The sequence below is a fragment of the Musa acuminata genome, chromosome BXJ3-3 (assembly GCF_036884655.1).
Source record: "Musa acuminata AAA Group cultivar baxijiao chromosome BXJ3-3, Cavendish_Baxijiao_AAA, whole genome shotgun sequence".
Taxonomy (NCBI): Eukaryota; Viridiplantae; Streptophyta; class Magnoliopsida; order Zingiberales; family Musaceae; genus Musa; species Musa acuminata.
In genome coordinates this window covers 36,919,581-36,944,851 of record NC_088351.1, presented here as the reverse complement: position 1 = coordinate 36,944,851, position 25,271 = coordinate 36,919,581, and the positions used below count along the sequence as shown (strand labels likewise).

Below are 25,271 nucleotides of genomic sequence, written 5' to 3'. Positions count from 1 at the left end.
GGCATCTCTTTTTTTGGGAAATGGAGATAACGAGACCAAATAAAATTTGATATAAAGGTTTTTGTTAGGTATTTTAACTGTATATTCATAAAATAATTACAAGAAAACGACATAAACCATAATGTTAAATCAAGATTGGGGTGATTAGCTTTGACTTTTCTAAGTACCATGTGGTCCTTGATCTTATCGATTCGAGTCAAAAAGACAATAAAAAGAAAATAGTAGGTGGTTGGATTGGGGGCATTGACCAAGTGATATCCCTAATTGACTTGTCTAAGCCGTCAGTGTGTCTGACCACACCACATTGACGACAGCATACAATGGTGAGGCTCAGTCAACTATTCTAAGGTTGGAAAGAAAATAGAAAAGCGAAAAGAAAAAGAAGAAATAAAAGGTTATCAATTTTGACCACCTACTTCATGAACCATTTGCTGGTGTCTATGCTGGCATCTATATCTTTTAAGAGCTCATTATGATGTTAAAAATACTATAATTACTTTTAATGTTATATATATATATATATCATAAATATTAATTATCACAATATATAGAAATTTAATATTAGAAATAATTTAGGCTAATTATAGATTATCGTCTTTACTTAGTTATCTTTAGCATCCTAATCTCAATATTTTAAAAAGTTACATGAGCATTTTTAAAGTGAAATATCTAAATCTATTTATCACTATCCATTTTACTAATAAAAAATTTAAAAAATATATATATAATTTTAGTGTTCAATTGGAAGTGGTGGACGATCCCACGAGAGACTGCAGGTGGCTATTGTGGATAAGGAGAGCGATGACGAGAGGTGAGGATCACTCTACATCTGTGTTGACACCGATATAGTTGCTGAGTAACCTTTTTGCCGCTTTGAATCTATATCGATGGTCCTTTTGCCACTTGACAATTGTCGAGTGACATCACTCTACGTATACTCATTACATATACTCACAACTGTCTTGATGCTTACGCTCTTAATCATCATGAATGTTATATTATCACAATATGAAGAAATTTGATCTTTGAAATGATTTGGGTTAATTACATATTACTCTTGTAGTTATTTACCTTTAGCATCATGATCTTTATACTTTAAAAAATTATATTGGCATCCCTATAATTATGAAAGTAAAACTTCTAAGTTCATTTACCATAACATCATCAATTTTGGTGGTGGTGGACGACAGTATCGTTGAGTGTCGTGGGTGGTTGTTGTGGATGAGGAGAGCAGCAACGAGAGGTGAGGGCCACTTTATATCTACTTCGATGATCCTTTCGTTGCTTGGCAACTACGTCGATGTTAACATTATTATCGAGCGACACTGCTCTACATTTGCGTCGGTGTTAATGCATATGTCGAGCAACCCTTTTGTCTCTTTGTAACTACGTCGACGTCAACATAGATACAGAGCGGCGAAAGGGTTGTCGATGCAGATGTCAAGCGACTCTTTTGCTGATTAGTATCTACATCGATATTGATGCAAATGCAAAGCAATGTTCATCTTTTTAATTGTTGCTCTCCTCGTCCACAACACCCATCCTCGGCCCCTAATGTCATCATCATCTGCCACCATCGATGTCGTCCACCATAACAAACTGAGATGTTAAAATTATCTTTGTATCTTTTGTTTTCATGTTTCCGTTAGTAAAATCGATGACGTTAAGGTAAATGGATTTATATGTTTCACTTTCGTAACCATATGAATGTTAATATAACTTTTTAAATTATAGAGACCAGAATATTATAGCTAAATTACTGAGGAGGTAATATGTAATTAACCCAAAAAATTTATACGTAAATTATTACGAGATGCATATACCTTGTTTTTGGTTAAAAATGGTCATTTAAATATAAATGTAATTGACAATGAACTATAAGAGATCTAGTAAACCCTAAGACATATATTAGACATTATAGACAAGCGTTTAACATGCCTAATCAACAAAGACAAATTGAAAACTTGCTTTCATTACGTAAAAGACAGTCTAAATTATTGACCTCTTGACAATTAGGTGTTTTTTATGTTCTTGAATTAATAAATCATAAATGGGTAGGTGTCATTTTTTTAGTGTCTATCGTACGAATGGGAAAAGTTGGGCAGTATATGGTCAAAAATAAAGTAGTCTGCCCATCCAACAATTTCTCCTCTTCACATTGCGCAACATCGAGCTAAAAAGACTAAAGGAATTGGGGGTAGGTAGGTGGAGCAGATGCTCGCGGTTTGCAGCTGCTGTAACCTTCCCGAGCCACCGAGCACAAAAGCGTTAGTTTCTATTCGCTATTGTTTCGGACCCAAATATGGGACCCACAAAAGGAAGCCAAACGGCTGGCCAGTTCTTCGTGTTTGGTCCCTCGGCCGAGACACGGGAGTCGCTAATCTCCCCGCACCCGGAAGAGACCGCAGCGGCGGCGGTCTCTGTCCACCAGCCTCGCGGATGCCGTCAACCGTACTGCGGCGGTCTCTGTCCACCGTCTCAAAGCCTCGCGGATGCCGTCAACCGTACGACTTGAGCTCGGAGTCTACCGAGCACGGCGTCGACCATCTCATCATACAACTTGCGGACAACATTTTATTTATTGGATCTTTCAAGCAAGCATAAATTTCACTCTGTTCAATTTTTATAGCTAAGATTTTTATGTCATCCATTTGATGTGAAATGAAAAAGAAATATAAAAATATATATTTATAAAAATTCTATTCTCTTACTGGATTTTCCTAAAATTTGCTATGATCATGTTAAATTGTCAAAAAACACTCTTACAAAAGGATTGATTGACATGAATAAGCACCATAGAATCATCTTATAAATTCACAAAGTTCTTCTTTTGATGCCAGAAAGATGAACCAAAAAACACAATAATGCAAATCATGGGCATGAGCTCAAGCAAGAAGAGTTGATCCATCTTTGCTGTCCAAGAAAAGAACCTCTTCAGACATGAGAGGAGAGGACAAAATAATGGTTTGTGCACATCCAAACCATCCACTCACAGTGACAAGCTATCAAAGCTTTAGAACAAACATGTCTGTCACCCATCTCTTGTACACAAACAAATATGGCTGCTATCAAACCAAAAAGACTCACAATTTCTTCTGAAAAGATCCACAGAATACATAATGCCATCAATTTTGGTCATCAGCTCAAGGAAGAAGAAGAAGGAAGAGTTCATCTGCCTTCTCCTCATCCAACAAAAGACACTCTTCAGACTGAAGGTTTCACTGTGTAGCAGCAAACTAAGCAATCCACTATTCTCACCAGCATTACTCTCTCTCTCTCTCTCTACTCTATCACATGTTCTTCTTCTTCTTCTTCATCCCTTTGGAAGCAGCACTGCAGCAGCAACAGATCCAATGAGAAGAAGAAGCTCCAGTGGCTTGGCATGGCCTCAGAATGGCGTCCCGATCTCACTCCTGTCGGTGGGAGTATACAGCGCCGACCTGTTCCGAGGCCTGTTCTCCTCCAGCTGCTTCACCACCTCGTTCATGTCCGGCCTCACCGACGCCACCGGCGCGCAGCACCCCATCGCCAGCTTCAGCGCCTGCACCAGGCCCTCCTCCATCGGGCTCCGTATCCCCTTCACCACCTCCACGTCGAACACCTCCATCGTCGCCTCCTCCAGAACCGCCACCTTCACCAGCGACGGCAGGTCCGCCCCGTCGCCGTCCCTCCCGCTCCCCTTCGCCGGCTTCTTCCCCATCAGGATCTCCAGCAGCAGTATCCCGAACGCGTACACGTCCGTCCTCGGGTTGCACTTCTTCATCTTCTGGAGCTCCGGCGCCTTGTATCCGTCTGACTTGGCGGCGGACACCATCTCGTCGGCCACCGCCGGCACCATCAGCTTGTCGAGCCCGAACTCGGCGAGACGCGGCACGAAGTGATCGTCGACGAGCACGTTCTTGGACCGCACGTTGCCGTGCGTGATCGGCGTCTCCAGGGCGGTGTGGAGGTAAGCGAGCCCCCGCGCCACTCCGAGGGCAATCTTGTGCCGGCGAGCCCAGTTCAGCTGCGGCTTCCCTGCTCTGTTATCTGCAGAGACATCGAATCGAAGCACGAAGCTGTGATGACTGTATGTGATCAGATGGAGAAAAAGAGAGATTTCGGGGGACGGCAAATGGACTAACCGTGGAGGAGCTCATGAAGGGATTTGTTGACGTGGAAGTCGTAGATGAGGAGCTTCTCCCCTCGTTTGCCTTGGTAGAACGCCCTCAGCGCCGACAGGTTCTCGTGCCGAACTCGGCCGAGCTGGCGGATGACCGGCAAGCACTCAACTTGATCCTTGCAGCTGCCTTCCCTCAGCAGCCGGAGGGAAATGTTCCCACCGTCGGCCAGCTTCGCCTTGTACACCGTCCCATAGCTCATCTTCTCCATCACCTGCCCGGTGGCGTTCAGCACCTCTTCGAGCGTCAGGTGCTCGCCGCCCTGGAACACCACCAGCTTCCCCTCCGCACCGTTGTTCCCGTCCTCCTCGAACACCATGTCCTCCACCTCGTCCGCCTTCCTTTCCCTGTTCCGCCTCTTCCTCCCCTGCACCCAGCCGATGGACACCGACGCCAGGACCACCGCCCCAGCCAGCAGCCCGATAACTATGCCTGCGATGGCGCCGGCGCTCAGCCCGGAACTTGACCCGCATTTCCCCAGTGGTGGGCCGCATAAACTCGGGTTGTTCCCCTGGAACGCCTCCGCCGTGAAACTGGACTCCTGGAACGACGCGGGCAATGGCCCAGTGAAGTTGTTGTGAGAAAGATTCAACTTTTGCAGGCTTCTGAGACCCGCAAGCGAGTCTGGAATCGAGCCGGAGAAGAGATTGCTGCTGAGGTCGAGCTCCTCCAGCCCACCGAACCTGGTGATGAAGTTGGGAAAGGATCCTTGAAGACGGTTGTTGCCCAAGTCCAGGGTTTTAAGCTTGTCGCAGCTCGAGCTGGGCTCCGCGGGGTCAGGAACCGCACCAGAGAGGTTGTTGCCGTGAAGGCGGAGCGACATGAGGCGGTCACAGAGGTTCCAGATGGAGGGCGGGAGGGTTCCGTCCAAGGTGTTGCTGGAAAGGTCAAGGTCGGCGAGTGCAGGGGCGTTCCCAAGCTCAAGGGGGATGGTGCCGGTAAGGGAGTTGACACCGAGGTATACGACCTCGAGGTAGGAAAACTGGCCGAGCTCCGGCGGGACGGAGCCAGCGAGGGCGGCGGCTGGAAGTCGGATGGAAAGGAGGCGGAGAGAGGGGTCCGAGGAGAGGGAAAGGTTGGAGCGAAGGGCCGAATCGTTTTCGCACCGGAGCACTGCGGAGCTGGCACCCACAGACCATCCCAGGCCACGCCAGAGACAGAGCGGGAGGGAGGCGTTCCAAGAGGACAGCTCGGCGTTGGCTGCGGATCCTTGGAGGGCGGGCTTTATCTTGTCGAGGAGGAGGACAACGTCGGCCGAGGCGGCCTCTGAGCAAGAAAAGGAGAAGAAGAACACAGCGAGGTAGAAGAAGAAGAACCGGCAGAAGGCGGAGGAGAAAGAGCAAGGTAGAAGAGAAAAGATAGGAAAAGGAGCTAGTTTTGAACGCAAAGAAGGCATTTTCGAAGGCAACGAAGGCAGTTCTCAGAGGAAAGAGGAGAGGAGAGGAGCGGAGAGAAGCCGATGCGACGAGTGCAGAAACCAAAAAGAACAGGATTTTTATGGCTCGCTGTGAAGGATAGAGAGAGGCGGAGAGACCGCAGAGAGAGAGAGAGAGAGAGAGAGAGATAGAGACAGAGAGGGCTGTGAGAACAGGGGAAGAAGGCAGAGGAAGATGGTGGGTTTTGATGTAGGGCTTAGGCAGCAGAAATTTCTTAACCTCACTCGCAAATAAACCCACACGTGTCTCACCTCAGGATCGGGTCCCACCTACTGCCAGAACCCACCGGCTAATAAGAGTTGGGCCCACTGGGATGTAACGAAATGGAGTCGATGAAAAGGTTGGTAGGTGGGTAACGTGGGGCGACTGCAATGGTGTGGTCCGCTGGCTGCTTTGGGGCTTCCTTTTCCAAGCCGGTACTTCTTGAAGCTTATTTTACCGAGTAATTTCTACCTTCTCTCTCTCTCTCTCTAGAAAACCAATTCATCTCAGGTGCCAGAGCTGTTCCCCTTTGCCTGTACAATGATGCTCTCAGGAGCTCCAGATATTGGTATCAGATTCAGAGAACCCACGAAGGGCTTGGGTGCCCACAAGGTGTTTGATTGAGGCAAAGAAGCTGGTGTCCTTTTTTGCCCCCATGAACACCAAAAGCTGTCTGAAATCTTTGCCCTCAGTCTTAGTAAAAAATGTTGAGAGAGAAGCTGTGTAAATTCTCTAAGAAGCACTGCTCAATTAGATATGATGTTGCTCTAAAATGTTAATGTCATGTTCTCTGGAGAAACAGAAGCTTGTGAGAAAGTAAACTGCAAATTTGAAGATGAGTTCAGACTGTTGTATTAAAATTGAAAGGAGAACTACAGTGAAAGTTATAGTCAAACACTCTTTTTGTTGAATAGAAGGACAGTGAAAGTTATAGTCAAACACTCTTATAGTCAAACATGAGTGGATATGATTGTTCCTGCAGAAAGAACAGTTGGAGTTTGAGTTTGAGGTAGAGAGGATAAGAGTAAAGCTAGATGAGCTCATTTCATGATGTGAACAAGGACAACCCAGAGAATGGAAGGCTAAGCATTCATAGGTAAAGGCCATGAGGAACCTTTTGCCCTCCTTCCTCACTGAAACTATTACTGCAGCAACCCAGTTTAGTGAGGTGGAAGTGAGCCTGTCAACATAAAAAGACCTCCACAATCTTTTCTTAGCTTTATACCATTTGTTTATTGCCATTTTGTACCTTTCCAAGAATCCATTAATTCAGATCTTTCTCTCTCTCTCCTCTTTTATTAGCTTCAGTACAAGGAAGAAGGATGCTGAACACTTCAATATCTACAAGAAAGATTACTTCATCATAAATTTTTCTTACTACAGTAGCCCAGTTTAGTGATGCAGAAGTAAGACTGAACTTAAAGAAAACTTTACAGTCTTTTCTTAACTTTATATCATTTGTTTATTACCATTTTTCACATTCCCAAAGAATCCTTTAATCTCTCTCTCTCTCTCTCTTCTCTCTATTAAATTCAGAAATGAGAAAAGGATTTCAAATCAAATTTACTGCAGTAGCCCAGTTTAGTGAGGTAGAAGTAAGAGGACATAAAGAGATCTCTACATTCTTTTCTTTTACCTTATATCATTTGGTTATTACCTTTTTTTCACCTTTCCAAAAAAAAATCCATTAATCATATATATATATATATATATATATATGTATCTCTCTCTGTCTCCTCTTCTAATAACTTCAGAAATGGAAGGAGGATATGGAACACTCCAATATCTGCAAGAAAGATTTCTTCATTATAAAATTTGGCACGCTTGAGTGAGGCTTTGTTGGATTGGTCAGCTTTGAGGAGGAAAGCTCTTGTCTTTTAGAAAGAAAACAAGGAGATGGAAGACACCAGATCTTGAATTGTATTATGAATTGAAAAGACAGTAAAGGTGAACCAAGAACAAACACTCATCTCACAGGCATGTCATTGTTTACCTGGGAAATGGCACAGCAATCCATGTTTGAGGCTTCCCAAGAGATCCTCCATTTACAATTCCAAACACTTAAACCTTTGACCGATTTGTTCACACAACAATGTACTTTGTGACAACACAATGAGTAGTAGCAATGGTTACTTATATCATGTGTGCTCAACGAAGAAGCACCAAACAATATGAACATCTCGTCCGATGAGGATGATCTATTCTGACTCCATTTATTCTAAGAACTTGAGCTGTTAATAGTTTAGTATGACATGAAAAATGGAGGATGCAACTCAGTTGCTGACCTCTGACACTTGAGGTTTTCACTATTACTGAACTCAGTGAGAGACAGTCCTGTGTTTAGTACATGAACAGTTGAATGAACTTTTTAGCGACCTTTCAGCAACTCGTACTGTTCTTTTGTTCTCACAGGTTTACTGCATCAACATACAAGTCAACAGTGGTATGTAGCAATGTTAGACACGCCTGGTGGAGCTGCAGAGTTGACCTGAGGTCTCGTAGACTTCTGCTGTTACGCAAAGTATGCTTGACAGATGAAGCAGCTTTAGTTGCCTGTGGAGTGAAATGTTTTCACCACTGTTTACGTTTGGTCTTGTGTATATCATTGCAATTTTGAAATATTATATTTATATCAATATTATTTAAATTGTACGATACTCTTATCCACGTTCGATAAAGAATGATACGACAAAGGATCTAAGGATCTATCACAATCAAAACTTCTCATAAATACTTACGAAATAAAATAACAAATCAATCCTAAACACTACCTCAAAAGCTAATCCATCTCTAGGACGTTGTATTGACTGTCACTCCACATCACATGACTACAAATAACCTGTATTTATTAGATTAAAATGATCATAAAAATCAATCAAAATGAGATTATCAAATGCACTATAAACCTTCTACATTATGTGCAAAGAAAGAACAAAATCAAGATATATGGACACACATAAATATTACACAGCTTAATTGGTGTTTCAAAATTGAATCAAATAAAGTCATGAGCACCCCCTACCCGTTGTCTTTGAATTTACTCATTTAATCTTTCAGCTCACAGAATAAAATATTCAACACAATGGGAAAAAAACACTGGAAATACAATTAAGTTTGGGAGGCAAGCTTCCGATGTTTCTGCAGTTCCTCGGCATCATCCAGCAGTTGAAAGATCAGAGCAAACTACAGTTGAGGGGTTTGCAGGCAGACACGGTGAGAGAATTCTGGAACGCTGATGTATCCACCACCGGTCAAAAGTTTAGCAAAACTAGGATGCCAAAACTTGAATCTGGCTTAAGCAGTCATTCATGACCGCTGCATTCTTAACCAAAATTTGATGGCCAATCAGTTCTCCAATGCAAGACTTGCTGCGATATGGGGTTAACCAGAGTTTGTAAGTGGAGTCTTCCTACAAGTTGAATCTGAGGATGTAGTCAGTGTAACTTCGGGCGATAAGACTTGAGTTAGTCCACCGTACACACTTACAGTTCTGCATTGCACATCATAGAAATATGTAACTATGCAACTTATGGATCAACCAAATGACCATCAAATATCAATATTGTTAGGCATATATATATAAGTAACCAAATGACTAACCTTGTCCATACATAAAAATGCAGCACAAAACACAAGGCATCTGTCAATCAGAACTGTGAATTGCTGAGAAATGTGACCATGCATCTGGCACTCTGAAACAGTTTGTCTACCCTCTGCCACACTGAGCTTTGCACTTCAAGAAGCTTCTTTGTTTTCTCTTGTAATGTTGAATGACGTCGCACTGTTTCACCATGAATCTGGTTTGCAAAAAAAAAAGAAGAAAATATAGTGCATTAATACAAACCTATAAATTCATCTAGACAACTCCTATAACCCCAGAAGAAACAGTCCTCAAGAACATGATGGTTTTGAAAGAAAAAAAACCTAGAAACAATTTTGGCATATTCAATATGAGAATGGTTAGATACATCTATTATAGACCTTAGTAGTCAGTAAATAAATCAGCTCATGTACCACTTGAACAAATACAGTGTCTGTTTCTAAAATCTATCATAGATCTTAGTAGTGATTAGAAGAATCAGATCCAAGTAGCAGTGGAAAAATGAAGCTAAAATTGTAAGTGACCTCAAATAGTTGGAAACTATCACCTATAGGATACTTTGATCAAAATTCTTGGATAATTCATCTTCATTTTCCTTAACCTAATGTCTTAATTCATTACATAGATGCATAGACGTTTTTTTTTTATTTCCTGTTGGATAAAGCAAAGATTTTTTTTTGCATTTTTTAAAATTTACTTAAAAGCAAAAACATCGTGTATGCGGCCATATGAATGCACAAATATACAATACATGCACATGCCCAGACACACAATACACACCCCTCGACTGTAAATGGTGCACACACACATCCAGTTAGCACTTCACGGTCAAAAATCAATTTTCTTAAATCTTTAAGCGTTAAAAACCTCAGCTGCAGTTACAAGTTATATAAGTGGTGGTCCAGATAAAAACATACCTTCAGAAACAATTTAATAACAGCTTGAATAAATTCAAAGTTATTCCTGCTGGAAACCTCATGGATGAAGTAGTCCAACAACATTCCAATAGACTCTAGTTCTGATCTCTCATCTAAACTTTCCATGTCATCATCATCATTATCGATAATCTGTAACATACGGAGTTCCAAATCCAGAGTCGAGGGAGATAAACCTTTAATATAATCTGTGAATGCTGAAACTGCAATAGAACATTTACAAAAAGCTCAACCATGTGATTCAAAAAATAATCAGCAATGCAACACTAAAAAGAACGAAAATTGCCAGATTCCATAGAGTAATAGTAAATGCCACAGGATAGCACCATGGTGGGAGAGGAGAATTCTAAGAAGCTTCACCATGATATTTGTGCAGTTCGCCATACACGAGAGAGAAAATGACACTTGACAATTTGCTGGAGGACCAGCAACAGAATTATAGGAAAGTCTCAAATCAAGTGCGTTTGTAAAAATGCAATTGCAAACATCAGTGAAGTGCCAGGGTATATACTGAGATTGCAACTCCTAAATCAAGAGTCACTTTTACCATCTACTTTTGATTTTTTCATGTCCTCGTATATTTTGAATATAACCTAATAATACAGATAACTTAGCGAAAAATCCAAAATTAACAAATGCTCAGTTGACAGGCCCTGGGTTAACATCAGTAGGATTCAAGAACAATATGCACTGGAAGAAGAAAAAGATAATCCAACACTGAGATGACTAATGTTGCCCAATCCATCATTTTAGCCCAAAGCACCCAGTTCAACAGACATCACATAGCCATTAGGGGTGCTACATGCGTAGGCATAAAAGGGAAGGTGAGAGCTTATGTGCATATGTAATTAGGGCTGCCATCATTTCGAGCAGTCCGGTCAATACGTAATTAGGGCTCGCAATCTTCTCCATATGTGCGGAGCCGAAATCATGAACCCTCTTCTCCATATGCATGGAGCCCATTGCCATCCGCCGTTGCCTACATCCCTATCACCCACCACATACCACTGACCTCAGGTATGCTTCGTCCTCTTTCTCTTCCTCCACCACCTTCGCTTCTTCCTCTTTGGTACATACTGAAAAACCGAGTGTTGATACACTAGTAAGGCAATACGTACTGGTCTGACCTAGGATGAGATTCCATTCCTTGCTTATGTGAACATTAATTAGTATATATCAAAAGACTGACTATACAAAGGAAACAAAATGTACTTAATTCTGCTGCAGAAACTAATGCAGTTAAATGCTGGAAACCAAAACACATCATAAAAAGACAACCCATAGGTTAACAACTGAGGAATTCTGATACCTATTACTTCTCAAACTTTGTTAGCAATTATATCGTGGGGAACTTACAATTCTTTGTCTCCATACAAGAATGCAGTAACAGAATAAATTGTGAAGACAGGTCCAACTTCTTCTTTTCAATCATCTTCTTTTCCGTATCCTTTTCTTCAGTAGCTTCACCATTGGGCTTAAATAATATTTCCCCAGAAAGAGATGGAATTGAGGGCAAAAAGAAAGGTGCCTTTTCTGGCTTTTTTGGTGGCTCAACTGGCTTGTTACGAGCCTGGAGTTCAGGAGAAAATAAGTAAGACATCTGAGGCATTAGCCAAAAATCACTTGCAAAGTCACTAGCAACCCTGAGCAAACCACAGGTTAATAACACAAGGAATAGGTAAGGCAGGTAATTCCCTTTGAAAGGAAATACCAGCCTGCTTAATTTAAAAGGGCCTGCATGTTCTACAGCTAAATTCATTAACTTCAACAAGAACAAACTAACCTTTATAATGTCCAAATTAGTTAGATTTTGCCATTGGCTCCTAGGAAGCAAGGACAGTGTAATAAGCTTAGGCAACTGTTTATCAAGATGAGGAACAGGATAGGCGTTCTGGATTTGATTTAGATCCCCAGCTTTAAGCAATTTTTCCTCATCGGATCCTTCTTTTGGAGCAACAGATGGCATTTGAACATTCCTAACTTGTTCTCCACTTGCATAAGATTCCACCTTGGTGGATCCAGAGAACATAGTCTGGTTAACCCTGCAACATATGATGTACGGAAGTCTTGAGAGTACATAATAACAGTATAATTTCAAGCAAAAGTCTTGAGAGTACAGAATAGATCTGCTGTTGTATGAAAATATTGAGGGCAAAAAAGAAAATCCAGAATGACTTATACATGGAATAAAAGAATGCAGCAGATCCAGAAAGAGAATACTAAAAAACCACACAGTTCACATAAAATTTGCTGTCAGCACTAAAACCCAGCCACATAAGAGGAACAATAATACTGTCTAGGTGCATGATATATCATAAAATTATTAAATAAAATGAATATATCAAATAGTGGTATCTTTGAATTTTCTTTCCAATTTGAACCTGTATTTACTAATTGCAGTTTAGGGTGATTGCCAAACAAGGTTTTTAATCTCAATCTGGTACCTGTTTCAGTAATTTACTGGGCAGGTATGGCACCAGTTTACCAGTACCACATGATATCAACTTCAGAAAATATTAAAAATATAAATACCAACCAATACTGGATCATATGGTCCAATCCTGGTCCTTCCTCAAGTTAGCAAATACAGGTTGGTATAGACTAGACAGATCAGTATTCGAAACCATGTTGCAAAAATCTTAAGAATGTCTTAAACTACACTATACTTTACCCTAGAAGGATAAACCCAATAAGTAAAGGAAAAAGTTTTGGTAAATCAAACCCTGATTACCTAGGTTACAAAAGAGCAGCCCTATCATTGTATCAAAGCTCGCCCTCACTCTATTTCTACATAAATGTATGAAAGCTTCTGTTACATAGTAAGTGTAGAATATATCACTGATAAATAAGAACTTAAAAGTTCAAACCTTATCTTTCTATATCAAAGTTCAATGCACTTAGACCAACAGAAGACTTACCAAAGGTATACACCATTTTGATCAACATGAGAAGTTGCCAAAACATCCATTGAAGGAGACAGAGATAATGCTGTTATAGGAACATCAACATGTATTGCATCTATTTGCCTTGCCAATATGACATCCCAAATTCTAAGACTTCCATCCATACTCGAAGATAAAAGCCACTTCCCATCCTCACTAAAACACAAGTCAGTGACACGGTCTGTGTGGCCTTCAAACTTACGAACCATCCTCAGCGCTAGAACATCGTACAGCCGGAGAACCATATCATCTGCTACAGTTGCCAACAGACCTAAAAGATAAAATCATGTTTTTTTTGTCAAATCATATGCTCCTGCAGGAAAACTCGAACACTGCACAAAAAAAAAGTTACCATTTGTTCGGTGATATGCAAACTTAATGACATGTTGTCCAACTTTCCAACTGGATCTTAGTTCACAACCTTTGAAATCCCAGACCTGCAGAATATACAGGATTTGTGACCGAAAGAAATTCAACCATGCAAGTTAAATTTGACCTATGGTACAATGTGAGAATAGGTGGCATTCATATCCTACCAACCAATCCTTTTGAACATTAATATGGAGGATGTTGAGACAAAAACTTCGAAAGAGAACTGCCATATGTAGAATCAGAAAATTTAGCACTTAGCATCAGTTATTTTGGCTGTTGGATAAAGCACATGCATTGAAGATGACATAGAAGCAAATAGGTCAAACCTTAATTTCTAAATACTGAAGCTGATATAGAATTTTGACTATATCCTAAAAGTCTGGCCAGTATTTTGGAATGCATATCTTCAATCCAACATGAACTGGGGCTTGTCATGCCAATCAGCAAACTGAGGTTAAAATATACCATGACAGACTTGTCAACATGTGTCTAGGCAAATTTTTTACCTGTACCAATAGACATGACATAAAGATTCCTTGCCTTGCCAGAAGGGTATGAACATGCTCCCATTCCATGACAAGGCAATCCTTCACATGAATCGTCTGATAGAATCATCTGATTCCAGAACAAGAACATTAATCAAGTAGAAAAATCCCTAAATATCTACTATAACTGTTAATAACACTATAAAGTACAATGCAAATCCACCTAGAGGCATTTGAATTACCCCAACTAGATACCAGATCATGTAATACTTCATATGCATAGGAAGGGTGTGCATTATACTTCATAACAATATTAACAAGCATTTAGGTGACGTTGGGATCGTAATCTATCTATAAGTCTATCATAACTTAGTACTTGTCCATACATTCATCTTCTCTAATTTACTGCAAAGCACATAGATTACATACTAGTCAAATCATTATCTTTTTAACTTAGTGAAGTCTCTGTCTTTCTTGGACATCTTAATAGACTGAACTCTGAAGCACTCAAACTAATCTCTCGTGATCTAGGGCCAAAAAGGATTATGCAAGAGAACTGGAAGAAAAACCACTTTAGGCTAATTACCATTACCTTCTAGACAACTTACAAACCAAAAAGAGTTTACCATAAAACAATTGACAGCTCCTAGTTTTCAGTAGTGGTGTTGTGAAGAAGCCCAATGGCAGAAAAGGATTCATGTGGATGTCCCAAATAGTTGAGACATTACAGCTTCTTGTTGTTGTACCAATAAACCATAGTAACATGTAGGACACCAACTATATAGGCACAAATAATACTATCCTCAAAAACATACATATCAACTCAAAATTCTCAGTGCAGACAGCAAGCACACCTTGATGTCACCATTATACCCTGCGCTTATCAGTGTGCTGTTTGTAGCATCACAAGCAACTCCAACCACTTCCCCATCATGTGCATAGTGTCGTGCTTCAAAGATATCTACATAAGTTCCTCGGCTGATTCCTGATTGGAGGTTAAACCGTTCGATCCAACCACCTTGAGTACCCAAGACAGCAAAATTACCACAAGCACTTATTGCACAAGCCTGAAACACACCAATTAGATAATCAGATTAAACTCATCATAAATTTCAATTTACAAAGACATTGGCAAAGGTTTTTCAATTTAGTTAGTGAGAAAATTCATCTTCAAATTCAGGGTTCCAACTGAACAAAGCAAAAAAAGAGTGATTTTTTAAATCACTTCACAAGAGTATACCTTAACAGGAGTTCGGACACCAGCAGATGGTGACAGAATATGCTCGCCAAGAACAAAGTTTTGAAGCCGCCAAACATAAGCTTGTGGTGTATCCATATGGCAAGTAACAACATTGCACCAATCACGTTCACGGATCTCGGCTGAAATTGGTAAAATACAAAATCATAAAATAGAACTTGGCCATTTTAAAGAATCCAATTTTTATTCTGTTAGACTGAAAAAAACAAATGCATGCTAAGATACTTGCAAGAAAATCATACGAAATAAAGTTTAGCAGTGATTATATAGAAGACGCAAAATGTAGGCATCAATTCATGGACAAATTTCAGCAGCATGAACGAGCCTAAGCAAAGACTGATTCGTCAAGACTAAGGTTCAGCATAAGGAAGTTCTGGTCCTTGTCAAGCAGGTTCAGGTTACCCATGATTGATATAATCTACATAGCTTTAGCAAAATAAATCATGCTAAATAAATAAAAATAAATGGAAGATTGGTGCACATCCATGGGGTAGCAAATGAAAAACAAAATAGTAAGGGAGATAACTTGTAATTCAGCAACTGAAGTTAATATTTATCCCAACAAAGTGAGTGGGGAAACACAATGAAACAAATTGAATTCAGTAAAACAATCTCGTTCTGTCGCCAGGATACATTGTCAAAGAAGAAACAAATGCCTGGTAAATAAAACGCAAAAAAAATTTCATAATTAATATGACTCTCAAATGCATCACAGTGAAAAAAAAAAACCTGTGCTAAAATTTCTACAGGAATATTGGGACATGCTAAAATAATGACATAGGATATTGTGCACATAATTTATACATTCCCATCTCTAGCAAAGTAAACAAACAAAAAGACTAAGATATTTGGTTAACTAAATATCACTTTCTCAAATTCTCAGGCTTGAGTAATAAATTATTTAATTCACTATTAGACATGAAATGTATTTTGCTAATGAAGATAATATTAGACAATTAATTCTAGGATAAGTCTTCTAGCAGATATAACTAGAAAAAATATTGAACATTCACCATTAGAACGTAAAATTCAATGTGAAACCAAATACAGCGAGTTGTTTCCAAAAAAAGACTCAAGGTAGACACTCTTTATTTGGAAGTCTTCATGAATATTGTCAAAAAAGGTATTCATAAATGGGTCCATGCCGAAAATGACATTTATCAGAGTCATTTATCAAAGAACAATTCGTACCAAAATCGAATGCAATAACAGGCTTCAACTTGATTTCTTCTTCCTGAAGAATACAACCAGAAAGGAACTGATAAGTGAAGACTCAGACCTTTTACAAGATCCAACACAAAAAATCAACAAATCAGGGATATTCAGAAAACAGAAACTTCCACAGAATACCTTTGTCCTAAGCTTCTTTGCTCTTTTAGTTACATGTCGCTGAGAAAGCTCCCTACTTTGTTGATCCTGTTCAATGAATATGAGCAACACATAGCAAGTAAGATACTAAGTATAAAATTCAGCTAATGAAGCACCGAATAGGTTAAAAGCATGGTCTTAATAAAAATATTTGATTCTAAAAACAACTTATCCAGTTGCTGTGAGCATACATGTTCTGCAATGTTAAGGGAATAATGTCAATCTGGTTTAGCACTTTATTACAATAGACTATTTCTATAATACCAATAAGCATGTCAGAAATGTTTTGGCTTGAAATCAACCAATGCAGGCAAATAGAAAAGCTACACTGATGCTCTGACATTTGCTGAATAAAATGCAAAATGCATCAGATCAACAACCACTCCAGACAACTCCTAGAATTAAAAGAAAGAAATCATATTTGTACAGTAGCTAATTGAAACTTAGAAACTACATGCCAAAAAGACTGACCATTAAACTATCTAATGTACTAGTTGACCCTAGTTCAAATAAGCCCGTACAATTAATCCCAAAGAAAAAGGAGGAGCCTAATGCTAATAGAAAAGTGGCATACCTGAATAACTGAGAAAAGGCGGAAAGCACGATCTTGACCAGCAGATAAAATATGCCTTCCATTTCCATAAAATCTGACATCATCACAGATTCATTATATTATTCAAGTTAATCATTTAAAAAACAATACTTCCTTGCAATCCATCTTGTCCCACCTAGAGTCTAGTCTGACAGTCCAAAAAAATTTGACCACAGATATTGGGAGAGGAAAAGAATAGAAAACGTTTTACATCAAAAACAGCAAATCAATCTCCTCGATGATAATAAAAGATGAGAAAGAAACAGTTAAAAGGAATCTCATTATGGTTAAACAACATTAAATTGCTATATTAACCTTGCTAGGCACATATGTCTGTTTATAATGACACATAGACAGGTCCTAGAGATATATTGTGCAGCCATATTGGTCATATAATTTATAATTGTACGGCCATGATGGCCATATGTAATCCAATCAAAAACCACACTAGTTTCCCATGACTACTGATAATCTAACAGAAATTTGAAACAACAAAACAGAGTAAAAAACAAAACAAAAAATTAATTTCCCGACATGGAAAACTGTGAAGCTGATAAGAAAAAGAGTCACTTGTCAAAATAATCTTACTCGAAATGTACAGAAGAAAAGGGCTTTGGGCAGAGACCCTTATCAATATTAAGCAAAAATATTACTAACAAATAAGGATGTCCAGATCAGGGTTCTCAATTTCGATGTGTACCGCCCAATACGGGCAGTACGTACCGGTTCGAGAGGATACCAATACACGGACCACCCTCCACCTAGTGGTACCAGTGTTTTGATAGCTACCGAGGCGTACCAACCAGTACCACCCCGGATTTCGATCGTTACCGAGGCATACCAGGGCGTACCGACAGTACATACCCGTTATGTACCGTACCGAACAGAGCTCGATATGCCGGTATGGATCGGTATTCAAAACCCTCCAGATGATAAATAAGGCACTGTCAATAAATAGGGTAGTAATTAAAATCATAAAACAAGAAAATACATTGGAACTTTTTGTTTTCACCTTAAGCATAGAGGTGGAGCACTATGACCACTTCGAAAGCGTAAAAGACGAGCATCCCCATCGCTTGTATCAAAAATCCACATCTGTGACAAATGACCCAAAAGTTATGGAGCAAAAGAAGAAGGCCTCTATTACTTCTAAGCAGTCAGAAAACAAAGAATTAATGTAAAACATTCACAAAGAATAGCAAATATTACTTTGTAAAAAATAGAAACCTAAACACATATCCAAGTTGACATAAAATCACTGATATACATGAATGATGGATTAATGGAATAATGGTGTACGTTTTGGCAGGTACACTCAACTATTGGCCACATAAACTACCCTTTTGGCTAAACAAGAAAGAGAAAAAAGAAAATGCAAACAAATTGTTGTCCGTTCTCTATAACCTTCACAATTGACTACAAGCCACATGGAAGCTAGAAAATGTTTAGGACTCTTGTCACAATGGATGACTGATGCAATCCTATTATCAAGCAATGCATATTAAAATACCAATTTCATTGAGATACCAATTTATATATACCCACCCTCCTAGTGGGCCTAATACACACACAAAATGCCCAATATAAGATTAGGTAAATAATAACTAGAGCTAACAAAATTAAAGACAAGGGTTATACAAAATTGTAGCAGCATTTAAAATTATTAATTTAAAATGATACCTTAATTGAATTGTCTGCTGCTGAACTCATCAAAACAGGTTCATTGGCAAAAAAATGGAGCGAAATAATTGATCCATCATGAGCATCCCTTATCACTGAATGAAGTCTTCTTTTCTCCAGATTCCATATGCTTATAACACCTGATGAACCCCCAGATGCTAAAAGAGGCTGCCCATCTAACATAATAAAAAGAAGTATATTAAGGACAAGATCACTGCCTTCCATGTTATAAGTTACTGAAATTTGTGCTATTTGTCAGGATGTACAGTAGAATTATTCTGGTAAATTTTTAAACAGAATATATTACCAAAGTATGATGTCCAATAATAGCAACTCACTTCAAACAAAGCCAGATTAGATATACTAATTAAATTACCAAGGATTGCCATTTTGTGTACTGGTCACTGGCCAAACTGGTACATACGCTGTACATATCAGTATACTGACACACAGTACACCTGTATGTACTGGTATCTTGAAGATAAAGAAGAAGGAGGAGAAAATGAAGGCACATTGGAGGAAGAGGAGCAAGCAGAAAGAGGAAGAAGGAGAGAACGTGGTAGAGGAAGAGGAGGAAGGAGGAGGAAGAACAAGAAGAAGAGAAGGAAGAAGAGAAAAATTCATCATTGCCAACGCCAAACATGTTTAAGCTCTCTAAGGCTTTATTTATAGATAAACTGTTCAATCATTACTACGTTAGGATAAGACAAGGACTTGATCTCATCCTCTCCCAGTTCAAAGACATATAAAACTTCCTAAAGATAAAATCTTGTCGAAAGGGTGATACATTAAGAGTTATCAACCAAACCCAACATTTAAAGCTGATAAAAAAATTTCTTAAAAACTTTAAAGAATTTTAAAAAAAATTCAGAGTCAATCAATCGGAAAAAAATCTTGGATTGGGCTACATTAGAAATGGACTGTGTAAAAGAGAAATAATAATTATAACATTATTGCCATGATCCATTAAACAATAGGTTTTACATTAAAATAAATGTAAAACACATCAAATAGACAATTAGCAGCACCACATTCAGTAACTTTTCACAGATTTTGCTTAATCCACTAAATCCATAAGCATCATTCTTGAGTGCTCATGACATGATGACAAAAAATTTCTCTTTTCCAAACAGAAAATTTCTGTGTAAATTTAGATTTTATGGATTTATCCAAACCTGTTATTGCAAATTAGTAGCAAAAAAGCAAGGTCTTCCCAGAAGCTTTTTGACAACAAACAAGGATTTTGTCCACAAAACCAATAGATGTGTATAAGGGTAAGAGCCAATTGCCTAAGAAAAATATACAGCAAGAAGTAACATGACTAAGTTTAAGTTCTATCATAACAACTGGCACCAAGTTATTTAACAATTAACAACTTATCAGTTAAAGAACACATAAGTGAAACCAAGTACCAGTTCTGAATGATAAGGCAGTCACAGCACCACGTGTAGAATGTGTGAAGGAAACCAATTCTTCGTCATAACGCACATTATGGACATGAATGGTTCCATCGGAGCAGCCAATTGCAACTACATCAAGTGCAGGTGAGGCAACACAACTACAAACAGATGAACTCCATCCTTTAAATTCAAAAAGCTTTTTCTTTGTGCTGATGTTCCATAACTGCAACTGACCTTCATGACTACCAATAATAACCTGATTTAAGTATAACATTTAGTTTCTTGATAAAAGGTCATATTCAAAGTCAAATCTCATTTAGCTAGCATTAGTGGCAGGAACAAGTTATCAGCAACCTTGTTAAGGTAAGTATCTGGGTGCATAATACAACTTGGGGAGAATTTGTCATCCAACAGAATATGCCCAACTGGTTCATGGTTCAGCTCCATTCCTCTGAAGGACCAAATGAATATATTGCCTTTAACATCAATACTCAAGACATGATCTCCAAATACGAGCAAAAGATTAACTTTTTCTTCATGTCTGCTCCACGTGGCTATCTGCACAAAATAAGTTAGCGAAATGGCAAAAAAACCTGATTACTACCATTTAAGCTTAGAAGATAAAAATTGTTTCTTTAAAGGTAACAATTGACAGTCAATAAGCATCAAGTAGTCAAAACAAAAGAGGAAGCTCATAGAGCATACTTAGGCAACGAAATTACTAACTAGATTATACTACACGTAATGCAAAGTAGATTTGAGATTTGAACACAATTTGGTAGAGTTGTTCATTATCACACTCATTATAGCTGTAATCATCATTGTTGACCAAATTCATCCCATCAATACGGCTGGCTGGATAGCCAAGTTACCCTCATGCCTTGCCCAAATATGATGCACTACATGTTTGGAAGTTTCATGGTGAATATAAAGTTCACTATTGCATTATGATACTGAAACTATTTTAAAAAGGAAATTTGTGTAACATGATATAAACATCATGAACAACTGTGATTATGACAACCAAAATAATGAAATATATAGAAAATCCTTCAGTTCAAAAATGTGTGGAAGGGTAGATGAACCTTTTTCCACCACTTAGTCATGTTAAGCATGATAATTTAATAGTCAAAGACCAACATGCACTACATCAGTGCTTGTAGTGAAGGTCCTCATCTTCTTTCTCACCCTTTTTATGGAAGATAAACCCAGGCCAGACCCAGATAATACATCAAGTGAAATCACACAAGAAATTTTTATAATCAATAACCACATGGTTTTTAACCTATGATATCACTATAATTTGTTGATTTTTCTACTCTATGCTCCATGCAACTGCATTTTTTACATACCTTCTTACTTCTCAAGATAACAAGATATCCCAAAACTCAACAGTTATTAGCTTTCAACCCCGTGTCTCAATAAGTAGATAATCCCTAACTGATCAAACTTTGAGACTTTGGAAAAGACAAAATAAGGTATAGCATGTCCTTTTTAAGTTTCTTACTGATTGGCATGAAACATAATCTAACTCAAGCATGACACCCAGTTACATGCAAAAGTAAGAGCTTGATTGGGTCCATGCCAATCGCACACAGCACGGAGTTAGCACCTATATATATACTAATATTTGAGAAAGCTGTGGTTTATATATATATATATATATATATATATATATATATATATATATATATATATATATATATATATATATATATATATATATATATATATATATAAACCACAGCTTTCTCAAATATTAGAATATTGACTTGACCATATCTAAAGCTGAACAATTTTATCTTAATTAACCAATACCAAGTAAATTACAATTTTAGGTGAAGTTTCATTAAATTACAAAGTTTTAATAATTAAAGCATTCATAAAGGAGAAAGCATAGCTCATAACATGTACTCATGCCAAAGGTTGATCCTCTTCTGAATACAAACCTGATGTGCACGTTTGAAAACTCCAATATTAGTTCCATATGCAGCAAAAGTGTAGTCCTTGTAAGATGCAAGAGCTCTGATCTTCTTTGGCAATTGAGGACCTACCATGAATTTTTTGGCACCATATTCAAAAGAAAAAGGAAAAAGCATTAGCCATAACATAACAAAGTAAAAACTGCATGGCAAATGTCACAGGGCAATAGAACTTTAAAGAATCAGGTTAGATGAGAAAACATCAAATTTTAAGTGATACATGTCTGAAAAAAAGAAGAATATTTAAGATGTTGAATCTTACCTCCAAGCACCAAAGTCAATTTGGCACACTGTAAGAGAAAGACCAAAGGTTAGATAAGAAAAGAAGATAAAACAATAAATACAATATCGAAAGTGTCACCTTAATGATTGCGATAGTTGTAGAAATAAAAAGTGCTGTCTTGTGCATATCACCAACTTAAGAATTTTAACATGGCATTTGCATACATGAACAACAGACCCAATGAGAGATATGGATCATATCAAAGATACCAGTCATATGGATCATGTACATACCTAAAAGTTCATGCTAATTGACAATAGATGTATAAAGGCAAAAATGAGAGAATATCCTAATGAGAAATTATAAAATCGGATTAAAAAGCTACGGTCCAGCAGCAAGGATTCAGAATTGGCCAACAACAATAATGATCAGCCTGATCCATTTCCAGAAGTTCTTGAGTAGGTACACCAACCAGCGATCCTAGCATCGTTAGATATTGAGTACACCAACCAAAGTTAGGGTCTTAGAGGAGGACAAGGAGCAGTAGAAGGGAATAAATGCTCAGACCTATCCCCCAAGAGTAACCAATAAAATTAATGAATCGTCAACTCTTCGCACAACAAAGTAGCTTATTGAAGTTTCTTTGAGATGAATCATTTTTTTTAGTCATGCATATGGAAAACACTACTAATGCCTCTTTTAACAGATGATCCACGTAAATGTGCAGACATAATTCCATATGTAAATCACCCTTTCCATTATGTCTATGAATTCCAAGGACTTCCTTTGTGGTAACAGACTCATACATGTAAGTTCTTGACCTTGAATAGCAACGATCATATCTGTCTCCCGTTAGTGAAGACTCGCTCTAGCGTTACTTTCATCACCACCATCATGGAAGAAGTACATATTCACATAATATTGCAAAAAATTGCCACTTCTCATGTCACTATATTATGCCCAACGTATTAGTTACTACCAATCTAAATTCAAGACCCTTTTCTGAATGGTTTCCATAGTCAGAATCGACCAACTAGGACAACTCCAATGGAAGATTCAACGTGAGCCCTAATTCTTGAAGAAAAGGAGATATAATAGCGTTCACCCAAGCAGACATTATGGCGCATGTTTCAGAGTACTAAACAAAGGGAATAAAAGAGGCAAAGAAGAGAACAAGTGAAGACAAAACTCACGTTGTAGATCTGCCACGCCTTCTCAACGCTGACGGTGACGAAGGTCTCCGTCCCCAGTCTCTGGACGGCGAAGGGGACGTTGCTGGTGATGTAGCCGATCGCTCGATATGACTCGAATATACCCATCAGTCTCCCCTCCCTTCGTGGATCAGAGGGCGAAGCAAGATGAGAGAGCGAGGCAAGGCTAGAGAAGGGGAGCTCGGCGAAGCCAGCAGCGGGCGGCGGAGAAGAAGCAGCGAACCGCTCAACACCGCAAGCTTTGTTTCGGGGCGCCGCGCGGAGACGTGGGTTTTAGACGTTAGGTTTTTGGCCGGGGGAGCAAAAGTTTCCCTACTCGCGGACGCTTTATCTCACTCACCTACGGTGTCATTGGATCTCACTTCGGGCCCCATATCAACGACCAATAGTATACGGTTCGTTCTCGATGCCGAGTACTGATAGTATTATTGGTTAGGAATTGGAAGAGGAGGATCCGCTTACGGGTTAAAAAGAACCCGATAAGCAGCTTTACCCGATCCGAATTCCATGATCGGGTACGGATCCCATATGAACTTGGAACGTTCGTAGATGTAATCGGATCACGAACTCAGTCTCCCATACGGTCTGAAGAAGAACTCACGTACGACTCGAAAGAAATCGAAGGCGTTTCGAAGCGAAGAGCTTAATGGAGATACAGAGAACGCATGAGGAGAACTACGGATGTCTACTACGTTCAAGCGAGTGTCGAAAGATCAGTTTACTATCTCAGTCTGCTGCTTGTGATGTAGCTCTCTTCGTTCTCTTGTGTGTGCATGTGGAGATATCTGGGTTTCTCATCTTTGAACGATTATATTTCTGTGTGTTCTTCTGTTCTTCTATTGCTTGTTGTAAGAAATAGATTTGAGGATCCACGAAACCAGAGCTCTTGAGGGGTAGATCGAAGAGTGGCGACTACTGAGTTAAGCATGCAAAGAAAGAGAACAGCATGATAGAATCATGATGTGGTCTTGCTGTGATGTATCCTCCAAATAAATCTGTGTTTGTGTTCAGATAAAAGAACAAAAACAGCAGAAAGGAAAGAGAAAATGACAATAGAAAAGAACAAAAAATACAGACTAAATGGACTACAGCATCATTGCTAGTTACAATCTTCAGCAGACTCCAAGTATGTGATGGAAAGCTTCTCTTCTGATGATAGTAGAATATGAGACCTGGCTGAAATGTAACATGAGGAAACTAATAGCAGCTGACCAATTAGACAGGTTATGTTTGTCACAACATCTTTCATTAAGAACATTATAGATAGGAAAGTAAATGGACATCATAATAGATTTACAAGATGTTCATTACATTCGAATCCAATGGGAATTTTTCTGCATGAATTGGCAAGAGCAAAAATCATAAATATATTAGATGGATAAAGATCTGATCTTTCATTTTTGTTCCAATATTAGAGAAAGCAGATTTCCTGATTTCATCATAATAAATTCTAGCAGAGTACAATACAAATATGCAGGATTTTTGAATTTGCATCAGAGCATCAGTTCTAGGTAGACAACTTTATCAAGGCTTCTGACAGTTGACCTTTCTTCTGTCAATTTATCAGTGGCCAAATAGATGCTTCTGAAATCATGCAGATCATTTAAGCCCCCAAAAAATTGCTGCTAAAATTGATTTAGACTG

The 25,271-nt window shown here is 38.8% G+C and overlaps 2 protein-coding genes across 2 annotated transcripts; both read right to left on the bottom strand.

Moving 5' to 3' along the window:
• Window positions 1-3,238: 3,238 nt before the first annotated feature.
• On the bottom strand, window positions 3,239-5,712 carry LOC135634391 (putative kinase-like protein TMKL1). The gene is made up of 2 exons (XM_065144823.1): window positions 4,125-5,712; window positions 3,239-4,029 (listed from the first exon to the last, which is right to left on the bottom strand). Exons 1-2 carry the CDS (start codon window positions 5,554-5,556, stop codon window positions 3,389-3,391), a joined length of 2,073 nt encoding a protein of 690 aa, XP_065000895.1. The 5' UTR covers window positions 5,557-5,712; the 3' UTR covers window positions 3,239-3,388.
• Window positions 5,713-8,443: 2,731 nt separating this feature from the next.
• Window positions 8,444-23,918, bottom strand: LOC135632435 (uncharacterized). Its single transcript, XM_065141009.1, has 19 exons — window positions 23,610-23,918; window positions 22,456-22,483; window positions 22,161-22,261; window positions 20,566-20,769; window positions 20,224-20,467; window positions 18,812-18,987; window positions 18,144-18,226; window positions 17,114-17,186; window positions 16,522-16,587; window positions 16,363-16,405; window positions 15,154-15,293; window positions 14,768-14,980; window positions 13,409-13,493; window positions 13,033-13,327; window positions 11,898-12,156; window positions 11,471-11,684; window positions 10,097-10,317; window positions 9,179-9,375; window positions 8,444-9,068 (listed from the first exon to the last, which is right to left on the bottom strand). Exons 1-18 carry the CDS (start codon window positions 23,733-23,735, stop codon window positions 9,226-9,228), a joined length of 2,721 nt encoding a protein of 906 aa, XP_064997081.1. The 5' UTR covers window positions 23,736-23,918; the 3' UTR covers window positions 8,444-9,068; window positions 9,179-9,225.
• Between the last annotated feature and the right edge of the window lie 1,353 nt (window positions 23,919-25,271).